The sequence below is a fragment of the Coloeus monedula genome (genome assembly GCF_965178545.1).
Source record: "Coloeus monedula genome assembly, chromosome: 20".
NCBI classification, from domain to species: domain Eukaryota; kingdom Metazoa; phylum Chordata; class Aves; order Passeriformes; family Corvidae; genus Coloeus; species Coloeus monedula.
This window is the reverse complement of record NC_138800.1, coordinates 4950975-4964695: the sequence shown is the minus strand read 5'-3', so window position 1 is coordinate 4964695 and position 13721 is coordinate 4950975. Positions and strand designations below refer to the sequence as shown.

Below are 13721 nucleotides of genomic sequence, written 5' to 3'. Positions count from 1 at the left end.
CCCTGCACTCCTCCGCTATTGACTCAGCAGGAAATCCTGTATAAACCCATCAAAAGGATAGGGACAGCCTTATGGGAAAGAGAGGGAGTTCCTTCCCTGGAAATGAGATAAAGAAAATGCTGAAAGGCAGCACAATGGGTCAGCTTTATCACAGGGTAATCCCATCTTCCTGAATTCCATTCTGCCTGGGGGAGGGAACAAAGGAAAACAACTCTTAGAAGGCTAATAAAGAGGCAGATAACGTGTTATCCTGAGTGTGCTTTTCACCTCTGAGAGCAGGAATACCCCTGCTCGGTTTCAGCACTAACACTGCTGTCTCTCGGGGTCCCACATACGCACATACACGAGTAGAAATGGAACAGAGCAAACTTTAGCCCTTGAGGGTTAATCTCCATCAGAGAAAGGAGAAGGACTCCTCTAGAAAACAACCCAGAGCACGAATTTAGTGTAAGCAGGTCAAACTCCTTGGCAGTTTCAAGCCTGTAAGTTATTACCGCTTTGTTGGTGCCCTATTTGGAATAGGAAGCAGTTGTAGAGTTGTTCCTGATTTTACTATGCACGGGAGCACTTCCCCTTTTCTACTCCATGGATGACGTTTTCTCCGTTTCGAGGTCACATCGCATTTGCATTTTATTCTAAACGAAGAAACATCCCTTGAAACCTCCCTTTGAAGTGCTTTGTATTCTCAACGAGCTCGTACTGCCACGAAGAACCACAACGCGGCGGAGTGTTTATGGGAATTCACAGCTACACCTACCAAATACAGCTCCTACTGCTACACTCAGCCACCCCGGCGAGACAGAGCGTGAGGCAGATCCCACCTTCACCAACATGCTCTCTGCTGTTTACAGATTTCACCTACAAACTCGGCATTCCCAGAAAACAGAGCATGAATAATTCAGCGCGGGTAACGGTGGCGTCTTAGGGAGGCAGGATGAGGCCACACAACCTGAATTTGTTCAATCACCAGGACAAACTTGAGTTCACCTTCCTCATGGCTGAGGGAAGCGTGTCCTCACTCAGCAGCATCTGCTCTGCTTAATGCATAACAGCACTTATTCAGCTCAAAGACCTGACAAGCTCAGAGGCAGAACATCTTTATTTGTGAGACTCTCGGTTCTTCTCTGCCCATAAAAAACCCCTCACGTTTTTATGGCTCATCCTACAACACAGTATCCATAGGGTCTGCCTGCCCTAAGGGGGATGCACGTGAAGCAATGCTCATAAATAATCTCTCCACAGGGAAAATGCCAGCTGCAGAACATCCATCCTGTATCTGAATGAAACACTGCCACAACTTGCAGCCCCTGCCCCTGTGGAGATTGAGCAGAAAACAGTTCCATGCAGATCTCTAACCTGGGGGGCAGAGGGGATATGGACCTTGCAGGTCAGAAGTTACCCACCTCTGAAGCCCTTGGGTATGTACAGGGGAACTAAACACAAACATCACTTGCAACTGGTCACATCTGCTTCCCAGCCACCACAGTAACACCACTGAGAAGCCATTACATAAAGCCAGCTCAGACAAAATGCAGGATTTCTGGCAGCACTATTCAACAAAGGCGAAATCTAAAAAGAGATTCTCTCTTTTTACTGTTTTTGCTTAAAATAATTTGGCATTAACCAAGGCTTGAGAAGAAGTAGCACCGCATTCTGGATGCAAGGCTCTGGGATGAGCATGTCTGAAAGCCAGCAGGCACTTCTAATTAAAGATACACTGAAGAGACAAAAACCAGAGTTACAAGTAAAACCACCACTGCATATGCTTTTCATTGAAGCACCAATAAGTAAATATATAGAGAGATGTTATGATTCCTACCAGGGAATCCAAAGTGCAAAGCAGAGAGCTCAAGCAGAGAGAAAGGCAGGTGTCATTACAGGAAGCTGAGCACAAGCAAAATGATTCCATTCCAAGCCTTTCTGCCACAGGATTCAGAAGCTTTACACACAATCTTTGGGAAAAGGTATTGTTCCAATTCAAAAGCAAAAAGTAAGTGACATGCAGCTAACACCTTTTCCATATTTTCATGTGTGCCACATTACTTGATCTCTTTGTCCCTTCCTGCAGCACTGCAGCATCTTTTTATTTTACTGAAATCCTCTTCCAAAAATAAAAAATAGAAGACAGAACAATCCAACACATCCCTTTTATTAATTTAAAAAACATGGAAGAAAAGCAATAGGGAAAGTTTTAGCATTAAAAAAGGGATCCTGATTAAAAATCTATAGAACTTGTCTAGCAACATAAACTGATTTCTTTGGGTTAGAGATGACCCCATACAAAACCCCAAATGCAGAACACTCACAGTGCAGGAGAGTCTGGCTACAGACCACTTTTCTACTTCAGGTTAAACTCCTCCCCTAGATTCATGTATCCCACTGCTACCAGCTTCAACATAAGTAGAACACGTAGCCTTCACAGTAATATTTCCCTTAAATGGTAATAGTTATGTTTTAGCTTTCAGACAGAAAAACACTCTGGGCCATGTTAGAAAGAACTCTAGGGTCATAGAGACTTATGGCTGACTCTTTAGAGCAAACTTAGAGCAGACTGCACAGCAGTTATACACGCAATTAAGAAAAAATCTCTTATTTGGCATTTCTCTATCATTTTCTCTCGGGCCTGTGACGTGAAGGCCATGCCCCGTTAAGCAGATGTAACGTACGCCAATGGGTTCTGCTTGGCTGAGATGAAAGACTTTCATGCTCCTGAATATAAAGCAATGAACAGTGTTTCCAGCTGTCCCTGGAAGGCCTCATCCTCTTCCCATCACAAAACTTGGCTCTTCAGCATCATCTTCCTTCTCTTCCTCCTCCTTGCTATCCTCTTCGTCATCCTCACTGCTGCCTTGCTCTTGGGATTGACCAGGTTCTACAAACACAAACACGATGAATGGATGAGGTGTTCCCACCTGGCTTCCTTGTCAAGCATTTCACAACAAAACAGTCTCAGGTGCTCAGCAAATGTGTATTAGGCCAGGCTGATTAGCATGCATGGGTAACATATTCCACTGTATCTTCCTTGTAAAGTATCTCACAACTAAGCAGTCCCAGATACTCAGGGAACACAAATCAGGTTCTATTAATTCTGCCAAGTGATGAGGAGGTCAGAATATCAAACTTTCCCTTGGAGAATTCCCTTACCTCCAACGCTACCAAGTCCATCATTAAACAACTCCACCTCCTCTGGAATATTAATTCTTTCAAACATGGAGGTGATAGATTATCTCATTCCCAATCTCACCTCTGCAGGCTGGGATGAACTTTCAAGGATCACATAGAGCACTGGGAAGCCACAGGCAAGACTCAATATATGCCTACAGCTATCCAAGTTCACAGAAACTCCACGAGGTGCCATAAACTTTTACAGGCTGTTTGCTATACAGCAAGTACAGGAACTCATAAAGATATGCCTAAAATTAACAAGGGTCACAGAAAACTTGTGAAGTCTGCTAAAAAACCAGGAGACATCTACTAGAAATTAAATAACTGATAATAAAAATGAGGTACGGCATAAAGTGGGACCTGAATCCAAGAGCCATTTCCCGCCCTTTCCTGTTCCTCAGGCCCAGTCACACTCTAAATGTCCTGACCAGTTCACGCAGGATTTAGGATCAGTGGTCTGATGCCACCGCGTGGTGAAGTGCTGAACTCAGAGGGTTTATTGGGAGTTGTTCATTAATGCAACCTTAACAGCTGACCTCATTCAGTGCCAACCCTTATTCTTAATGTTTTTGCTACAACAAAGATGAAACATGGCAATTCAGAGGTTTCATTTATTCATTCAAAAAGGAAGACAAATGTTTGCCTGCCACATCCAACAAATACACTTTAATTAATCTGAAAAAACTCTCAGATCACAACCCAGGGCACACAGAACTACAAAAAGGAAAGGCTGTTCTCGGTAGACTAAAAATGGCTAAGAGGGGCTTCTCTCTCCTCGATATTATTATTTTATATAGAGAAGCACAAATTGTAAAGAGTTAAGAACTGTTACAAAGACCAGCGAGTTTGGATTCTGTCTTTCAGGAACTTGTGCCAAACAAAACCACTCCAGTCCCACAGCTGGGACATGGCAATCCCACACCACAGTGCCAGTCCCTGATCCAGCTCTCCTCTCTCCCAGCCACTCCCTAAGGGATGAGTATTCTGTTTGCTCACTCAAAATGAACACAAGTATGTTGACTCATACTTAAAATCTCTTCCCTGTTACAATTCATAAATGAGTAGCTTAAAAAAAAAAAAGGTAACAAAACCAAAACAAAACACCCAAAAAATTCACTCTACTACATTCACTTGCTGTCACAAGTAAAATTAACCTAACAATTTGTCCTCCCGTGTTTACACGGGAGGCTGGCAGTGGTTCAGCTGAAACAGATCCAATTCTGAAAAGCAAAGCACAAATAAGGTAGAACTGTCAGGCAAGTCACTGTTCCAGCACAATTACCAGAAACTGCTGTAACTTTAAGATTAACAATTTGTGTGCTAATTCACAAAGGACAACTATTTCAAAGAGTAAGCCAAAATATACTCACTGAAACACTGCAAAGAAGCAACAAGTATGCAAAAGTTTGGCAACACAGTTACACTGACATTGCTGAACATTAATTTTCAAGACTGCAGGAGAACAGAGGCAGTCAGGTTTTTCACCTTTATTTCTATGCAAATAAAATAGTCCTGTGGAACAGATAGTACCAAGGTGGCTCAATTTCTTACACACACAATTATAACTCAGTTTCTTGCTGCCCAAGCTGTGCATTCTTTTTCCACCTGTTTTCCCATATATATTCAAAATATACTTTAAAAAAGCACAGCCTTGAACAATACTGCCTTTCTGAGCAGCTGAGGTTCTGAATCTGCAGTTTATCAAAATAGCTGGGGCAAAACACACACAGACTCAAATTCCAGAGCTTGCTGTCCAAAATTTCCCCTAATAAATGGAAAATATTCACAAACAGCCAAGTTATTTGTAAGATTAAACCTCAACATAGATGGCTTTCAAAGAGGATTTTGAAACATTAGCTAAAATAACAAGCTTAAGGCTCAGGCTTTAATCCATGTATTGAGAATGCTTGGGATGGGGGGTGGAACAAAACCTTCTAGGCTTCAATAAGGGAACAGAACCAAGTCCTGAGAAAAGTAAACTAAATTTCACTGACCTTTTTCCTGCTTCTTTTGTTCAAGTTTATTTTTCTTAGCTTGCAGTTTCTTCTCTTTTAATTTCTGGCTATAAAGTAAAGAAAAAAGACTCTGGAAAATCCAGTCATTGCTAAATTCATTGATAAAGGAAATATTACAGAAATCTTGGAAAAGCTGATTTCAGAAGAGAAATTCCATTTAAATTTGGCCTCAACTGAAAATCCAGCAAGAGCAAACTTAGCACGTGATCAAGAGAAACTTTTCCATGTTGTTTTTAGATTAATAGATTTTTTTTAAAGTCTTTCATGACTCCACTGCAACCAAAACTATATGATACACAAGAATCTCCAAGAACACAGATGGAACAAAAATGAAGCTGCCCCCACATTTTAGCTACCTAGGCTAATAAGCTCGAAAGAAAAATGGTGTAAAACCCAGACTGCAGAAACTGAACAATGGGGGGGAAAATCACCAGTAATATATACTTTAATTGAATAAAAATAGTGCAGTATGCTTTGACCTTCCTCTTTGGCTGTACTTCTCAGGATGTCAGGCCCTAGAAGTAGCACTGGGGCTAAGAGGGAATTTCAATTCATACAACCCAGCTCTCTTTGCCCAGCAAAGGCAACCTGGCAAGTTAACAGCAGACACAGGCAGAGCAGCCTGGCATTCACATGCTCCTCTCTCAACACCATAAATGAACTCTCTTGAAACAGAGAGCTAAGAACTGTACCTGTTGGGGCAGGACAAAGGAGAAGGGTGGTGAGGAAAATTAGAGGGGCTCCCGCGGGGCAAAGCCACACCATTAGAGCATAGCAGGGGGACAAGGAGGTGTTAGTGTTTAGGCAGCATCTGCTGTTGGAATAGTTGTTCTCCATCTCAGCCAGGGAAGAGGCAGCAGGCCAGATCTGACTTGCTGGCCATCTGTTGGACCACATTAAATTAAACTAAGATGGCAACAGTGTTTTGTGTTGTGCACTTTTGTGTTAACATGGCAGTGAGTCACCTTGCACAAGCCTTTCCACAGCAACTCTCAGCCACAGCATGCAAAGCAGCAAGGGAGAGGCTGCTCAGGGTCCAACCCTGGAAAGAGCTGAGCATGATTCTGTGCTATTTCTGAAACATCCTGGACACAGAGAATGGGATTTAAATTCTCGTGCCACTGCACTACAATGCTCAGGCTATTTCTCGAGAGCATCAATCTTGTAACTGTTTCGTTTTGTCTAAAATTTAAGAGAAAGATGGATTTAATATTTTTTTAGTATTTCCACCTAACTTATTAGACTTGGCCTGCCAGACATTTCAATGAGGGAGGCAGAAGCAGCCTACCCATGAAGCAGCACCCAGTTTTGCACTGAAACTGCTTGGGATCAAATGATTCAGACATAAACTTAAGCCAGATATACACACAAACCTTTCCTGACACTGTTAAAACAAATATGGAGTGAGGCACGTTGCAGTCAAGACCACAGTGTCAGCAAAAGCAGCTCAACCAGTCCAAAGTTATCCTGCAAGCAATGCCACGGAAAAGAAACCACCCCAGCAAAGCCTGTCAGGTTTGCAGCTACCTTCGGAAACCAAACATTGACACTGACAAATTTAATTTCCACAGCCAGACTTCCCAGCTGATAGATGCAGACACAGAATGACAGTGTTTATCCAGAGCATGCAGCTACAGATGAGGCACAGGGAGTGAGGGTTTCCATGTCAAGCCTCCTGGGAAAAATCTGCCCTTACCGCTTCCTTCTGCGTTTTGCTGTTTGCTCTTCTGCAATCATCTTATTCCTCTCCAGTTTCTTCTGGAATTCCTCATCTAGTCTTTGCTGTAATTGATCACATGTCATACTTTGGTCACAATCTAAATTAAAATACTTCTTTGAAAAGTCATGTCCTTTTAGGGAGAAGTCTTTTAGCAAAATACAGAAGGGAGCTCTGCCAGATTTTGTCTGGCTTCTTTATACAAAGCCACGTTCCTAGGGATGAGTCCTGTACAGACAGCGTTTTTAAGCTGCAACCTGAGCCAAACATTGAAACCTTCTGAGGGAGGAATCCTCACCAAAACAGATGAGGGAGGTTGGGCTTCTGCCCTAATGAACGTTTCAGTAAAAACAAATGAATAATTGGAGACACAAACATTAACATATGGACTCATCTCAGCCAGGAGAGAGTATAACAATAGTGCTCTCTAAAAGAGATCAAGTCATTCTACTTGATCAAGACTTAAAAGAAACATCTGGACTCTGTGCACAGGCACTCACTTTGTTTCTGTCTGTGCAAGGCAGTGTTACCAGGGATTCCTTGCTTTTAAAGCATTTTCAAGTCAGCTTGAGAACACACACATTCCCATGAGGCCTTACTGTGTGCTAGGACCCCAGGGAACACAGGAGATGGAGCATGTCTGACACAAAGCACCGAATGTTTCAGTACTGACACAGACACCATGGATCACACACTCCTACAGACTCCTCTGACAAGGGGTGGCTCAGAACGGAATTATTTGTACATGACTTTCAAAGAAAACACAGAATTGCAATGAACAACAAATAGTTGGGGGTGGGGGGAGTTATAAAGAGTTGTGCTGACCTTCTCAGCCATGGCATCCATGAAATCTTGCCTCTGGTACTCTCGCCGACGGAGGTGCCGGTACACGTGGAATTCCCCACTCCCAGCTCCGGCACTGGAACCTGCAACAAGGAAGAGTTAAGTCTGCTAGGAAAAAAGGTAAATAGATGCTCACAAATGACTACAGCTGGGGAACAGGAAAGGGCACTGTCAGATGAAAATGATCAACAACACACAGAGTGTTGTCACCATTTTAAACTAAAATAACTCACAACCAAAAGCCAGAGTGAGCTGCAAACCCACACACTTTTGTGTCACTGCAGGTCCCACAATTATCCCCCTGGAGAGCCCACTCTTAGCTGCACATCAAGGCAGGCAAAGAACTAGAGATGAAATGCACTCCCCACTCTCTTACAGGCAGAGGTGAGCTAGTTGCTGATGCTGCTTCCAAATAATTTTCAGCATCTTGCACACAAAATAAAGGTCAACAGAAAGGCGGCAAAAGGTGATACTGTACTTTCCCATGCAAGACAGATCCATTGACAGTTTTTAACTGTTTCTTCATAAATTAAATCTCTACAGCACTCTCTTCCTGGCATCAACCTGCATACTGAAGCCTTGCAGGAGCTTTAAGCATTGTGCTCCACTCTCTTCCCCTGTTTCCCGAGCCATTTCTCAAGGGAAATCACAGGAATACAAGTCTCAAAGAAGACACCTAATTAAAACCCAGCAGCTGGGACTGCAACAGGGGTGCTCTCAATACCAACAGAATCCCAGCACATCAGGTGTTCCCAGAAAAACAAGACAATTCAACTCAAGCACACAGCAAAGCTATTTGAAAAAGCCATGGGGGGGATTCCAGTAAGCTGAAGATTTTATTCAGAAGTATAAAAACTTTAGACCAAGATCAATTATTCTGAAATAAGAAAAGTCAACCTCTAGAAAGGACAGAGGTCTCAAAGAAAGACAGAACTTCTACATGCAGCCAGTTTATACCACAGCTACTATATTTAATCCCTGCAGGTAAAAGTAAAGTGTACACAGAGTACTTTGGGTCAGTGTCCTGGCACAGCTGCCAGCTCCCTACCTGAGCACACACAGTCACACCTGCTGCACGTGCCTGCTTCTCATGGCCTGAGACCCAGACTCAAAGCAGTCAAAAGAGGGACTTCACACTGCTAATCTTCCAGAGCACTCTCAGATCCATGGAGAGGACAGACTTACTCATCATCATTTACTTGTCATCACCAGAGCAGCAGCTTATTGCACTGCAGGCAGCCCACGTGCTGCAGTGCCACGGGCTTTGTTCTCCCTGCATTCTGACAGCCAGCAGAAAAGTGGAACCAGAGAACCAAATAAAACTTGAAAAATCAACTCTCAAAGCACATTTCACACCTCTTTTCTCCAGCAAAATGAACAGCAGAAAACCACCTCTGTCCTTTCCTGCTTAACACTCTTCTAAGTTAAATGAGGCTGAACCCAGAGTTATCTGAAGAATAGAATCTTTACCCATGACATCTCTAACGAACTCCGGGGGAGGTCGTGGTGCCCATTCATTCAGTTTTTCAGGAATTGGTACAGTCTTTTCCTGCAAGAACAAACCAACCAGCCATCAGTATCTTCCAGGAGCAAAGTCTGCAATTTTAACACATTGTTGAAAGGCGGGATACGTCTGACAACAGCCTCTTCCACCAACTGACAGATCTCAGAAGGAGCACAGCTGCAGCAATTTCTTCACGCACAGGGATCAGGAGCAGGCAGAAGAGGAGAATCAGAAGGGATCCTTTCTGTCCCTCACATTCAGGCGTGCAGGTCAACAAACCCCAGGAGGGTTAGGAGTGTCTGTGCCTCTTTTCAGCACGGGAACTAGAAGGAATCATGTCAGCACCTCCAAGCACTGGCGGGAGCTGAATATAATTCCACTACCAGTAGTCTGGGAAACGATGAAAGGTATTTGTGCACCTTCCATGCCAGAGCTAGAGGACAGGGAAGAGCAGGGGAGGGAGAACACATGGTGCAAGGTCAGAGGAAGAATGCGGTGTGAGGAAGTCTCAGCCTGCTCCAGCATACACAGAGCAGGGGGTGAGAATCTCCTCCTGGCAAAAACCTCCTCAGGAAAGGACCAAAACATCCAGTTAGAGGACCAGGGTCATGCTCCCGCACATTAAAAGCAGTGGATAGAGGGAAGACCAGCGGGCAGAGCACGGAAGGGCCCCTGCGTTCCCAGAGAAGCGTCTCTCTCCTCACAGAATCCCAGAAAAGACGCATCCCTCTTCCCTCACAGCAACCCAGTGTGGCAGTCGGGCCCTCTCCCCTTGAGGACCCGGCAAGGAAGAAGGGGGCGTGTGTAGATCCCGTCACGGAACCGGGAAAGAAGAACAGGGGGGTTGGTCCCTCTCTCCTGGCAGAGCCCGGGGAGGGGGTGTCGGTTCCTCTTCCCTCACGGACACGGAGAGGAGAAAGGGGAATTTGGTCCCTCTCACCTCACGGACCCCGGAGGAGGGGAAAGGGGGTGTTAGTCCCTCTTCTCTCACAGAGCCAGAGGTGGAGGTCTCGGCGTCCGTCTCCCCTCACGGACTCTGGGGGCGGGGTGGGGGTCTCGGCGTCCCTCCTCCCTCACAGACACCGAGAGGGTCTCGGTGTCCCTCTCATCTCACAGACACCGAGGGTGGGGGGCTCGGTGTCCCTCTGCCCTCACAGACCCCGGGGGTGGAGTGGGGGGTCTAGGTATCCCTCTCCCCTCACGGACCCCGGGGCGGTCTCGGTGTCCCTCTCCCCTCACGGACCCTGGGGGCGGGGGGTGTCTCGGTGTCTCTCTTCCCTCACGGACCCCGTGGGGGTCTCGGCGTCCCTCTCCTCTCCCGCCGCCCCGGGCAGTGCCCCGGCGGGTGCCCTCACCGGGTTCCTCATGAGGCGCTCGAGGCGGAGGCGCTGCTCCTCGGCCGCGCTCCGGGGGATGACGAGCGGCTGCGGCTCCTTGCGGGGCCGGGGCGGCCGCGGGGCCGAGGGCGCCGCCATGTTCCAGCCCTGGCCGCGCCCCGCCTCCCGTGACGTCACGGCCCGCGACGCGGGCGGCGCTGTCATGGCGGGTGTGGTGAGGGCTGGGGAGAGGCGGGAGTTTTGCGAGGGACCCCCGTGCGAGGGACCCCCGTGCGGGGCTCTCTGCGCCAACAGAGCCACGGAATCAGGAAACACCTCTAGGATCACCGAGCCCAACCTCTGCCCTATCACCACCCTGTCAAGCAGAGCACTGAGTGCTACAAGTTGTTTCTTGAACAGCTCCACGGACGATGATTCCACCACCTCCTTGGGCAGCCTGTGCCAATACTAATCACCGTTTCTGTGAAGTAATTCCTCCTCCTAATGTCCGTACCCTGCAACGTGGACGGAGGCTGAAGGCACAGAGTGACCAAACTATGGTTGGAAGGGTCCTCTGTAGATCACCCAGTTCAGCCCCACACCAAGGCAGGGTCACCCAGAGCAGGTGACACAGGAACGCGTCCAGGTGCGTTTGGAATGTCTCCAGACAGAGAGACTCCACGCTCTTCTTGGGCAGCTTGTCCCAGTGCTCTGCCACCCTCAGTGGGGTTCTTCGAAGGCACAGAGTCACAGAACGATGGTTCAAGTTGGAAGGGATCGCTGGGGTCACCCCATCCACCCCCCTGCTGCAGCATGGTCCCCCGAGTGTGTCACTCAGGGCTGTGTCCAGAGGGCTTTTGGGAGACACCCCACATCCTCTCTGTGCAGCCTGTGCCAGTGCTTGCTCACACACACAGTGAAGAAGTTCTTCCTCATAGAATCACAGGATGGTTTGGGTTGGAAGGGACCTAAAAGATCTTCCTATTCCAACCCCCTGACATGGGCAGGGATGCTGCCCACTAGAGCAGGCTGCTCAGAGCTCCATCCTACCTGGCCTTGAACATTCCCGGGGTCGTGGCTGTCAGAGATTTTCAGGGCAATCTGTGCCAGGACAACACCACCTTCACAGCAAAGAATTTCATCCTAATGTGTAATCTAAACCCACTCTTTCAGTTTGAAGCCGTTCCCCCACTTGTCACTACAAATTCTCATTCAAAGTCCTTCTGCATCTTTCTTGTCCATTTGGGTACTGAAAGTCCACAATTAGGTCACCCCAAAAACCTTTTCCCAGCTTTTCCTTTTAGGAGAGGTACTCCACCCCTCTAATCATCTGGTTTGCCTTCTCTGGGCTCGCTCCAACAGGCCCATGTCTCACGTTTAGGTGGAGCTGCAGCTCCAGCATCCCATTGCTCAGCACCACTGAGCAGGGCCTGCCTCTGACACCCTCCCTCAAACACTCAAATACTCAGATACAGCTTGTTCCCTGTGTCACTCCTCCCATGTCCCAGCTGTAGCCGTGCATCCTGCTCCTGCCAAAGCTGTGTTTGCTGAGCTCCGATGTCCCCTGTCCCCTCACGCACGTTGTCGGGGCTGCAGGGAGTGCAGTCCGTCCCCAGCAGGCCGCATTAGCGAGGCAGCTCCGGCATCTGCTGCGCTCTGTCCAGGCCGAGCCTGAGGAGGGTGAAAATTCGCTGTGTTTTTCCCTGCCACCCTCAGCCCTGCCAAATCCCTTCCCTGTGAGGATGTAAGCGATACAGCACTTCCTGGTGCCCCCATGGCACGCTGCCTGCGCCATCTGTTCGTGTCACTTTGGTCATTAACCAGCGCAGCCCGCGGGCTTTGTGTGCTGACAGTGATGAACGGCAGCACCGTTCCCCACAGCACGGCCCTGCTGGGTGCTGGGAGATGTGGGTGGGTAGTGGGAGGGGGGGATGCCGTGCTGTCTGCATCCATATTCACACCTGGGATTTGCAAGAGCAGTGCTTGGATGAGCTGAGGGCTGGTACACCCAAATCCACGCTTGCCTGACGGAGCTGGAGGAAGCCGTGGTGGGGAAGAGGAGCCGGGGCTGGCTGCAGTACAGGCCTCCACTGCAAGCCAAATTTCGTTTCAAGTCGCTGTGGCCCTACAGAAATGGCATGGCATGTGCTGGGGCTGTGTGTGCGTCACAGAATTAGCCAGTAAAGGTCAGCTGCAATGGAAGAGGGGCATAAGCCTTTGTGCAATTTATGGAGATAAGCCGGAGCCGGGAAGTTGGGCTCTGGGTTTCAGACAGCTTCGTGCTGTGCATGTGGAGAGGGTGACAGAAAGGGGAACAGAGAGGTTGGGAATGGCTCCTTCTGAGATTTATAGTTCATTTGTATGGCCTGAATTTATTAAGCCTCCATTCTCTTCCCCTTTCTGTGGAGAAAATCAGAGCTGATCCTGAGGTTCAGCCCTATGTTTACAAAAGACTTTTCAACCTCCGCTGAGGTTGCTATGGAAATCACACTAGTTTGTGTCTCGTGTTTGTCTTACCAACCTGATTTGTAAAAGAATGGTGTGAATTTAGTGTTGGCTGAGTTCCCAGCTGGCCGCTGGTCCTGGAAGGCATCCTTGCAGTCTCAGCCCTGGCTGGAGCAATGCAAACAGCTTCCTCCATGCTGTCTGCCAGCTCCCCAGCTTCTGCGCCCGTGGCTCTCCCAGCCTTGGGTCCTCTTCAGCCCACCAGCACAGAAACCATCCAGTGCCAGGCTGGATTCAGCCCTGCCAGGGAGACACCAGCTCTGTTGCAGAGGCCAGGGCAGGTCCCCTGTCCCCTCTCAGTCACTGCAGACTGTTTAACAAAGCAGAATTGCTGCAAATCGATTGAATTTCCTCTGCCGAGTCCTAAGCACAACACAGGCTGGTTTAGCTCACTAATCCCTAAAGTTTAACCCTGTTTCTTCCTCTCAGCCTCCTCTCCACACAGCTTCCCAAAGCAGGGGAGAGAATGATGAGCTGCCAGGACTCCATGGGAGGAAGGCAGAATGGCAGGCTGAGGGCTGCAGGGAGCAGCTGGATTCACTTGCCCAGAACGTGGCTTGTTCCAGCCACAGCTCACAGCCCCCAGGAAACAAGCAGGCAGCTGCCTGTCATCCAGCAGAGCCCACGCAAACCGTGGGGAAAGAGACCTGGGAACA

At 47.8% G+C, this 13721-nt stretch overlaps 1 protein-coding gene across 1 annotated transcript; it reads right to left on the bottom strand.

The window, feature by feature from the left end:
• Positions 1-2132: 2132 nt before the first annotated feature.
• Positions 2133-10731, bottom strand: PRKRIP1 (PRKR interacting protein 1). Its single transcript, XM_082294802.1, has 6 exons — positions 10600-10731; positions 9211-9289; positions 7723-7823; positions 6877-6962; positions 5160-5227; positions 2133-2872 (listed from the first exon to the last, which is right to left on the bottom strand). The coding sequence occupies exons 1-6, from the start codon at positions 10717-10719 to the stop codon at positions 2757-2759; spliced, it is 570 nt and encodes a 189-aa protein (XP_082150928.1). The 5' UTR covers positions 10720-10731; the 3' UTR covers positions 2133-2756.
• Positions 10732-13721: the final 2990 nt, after the last annotated feature.

Excerpts from the sequence above, each read along its gene's own strand:
- PRKRIP1 (XM_082294802.1), bottom strand. The coding sequence starts at position 10,719 with ATGGCGGCGCCCTCGGCCCCGCGGCCGCCCCGGCCCCGCAAGGAGCCG. Across the intron at positions 9,290-10,599 it reads AGCGCCTCATGAGGAACCCG|GAAAAGACTGTACCAATTCC; the intron begins GTGAGGGCACCC and ends TTGTTCTTGCAG. Across the intron at positions 2,873-5,159 it reads ACAAAAGAAGCAGGAAAAAG|AACCTGGTCAATCCCAAGAG; the intron begins GTCAGTGAAATT and ends TTGTGTTTGTAG.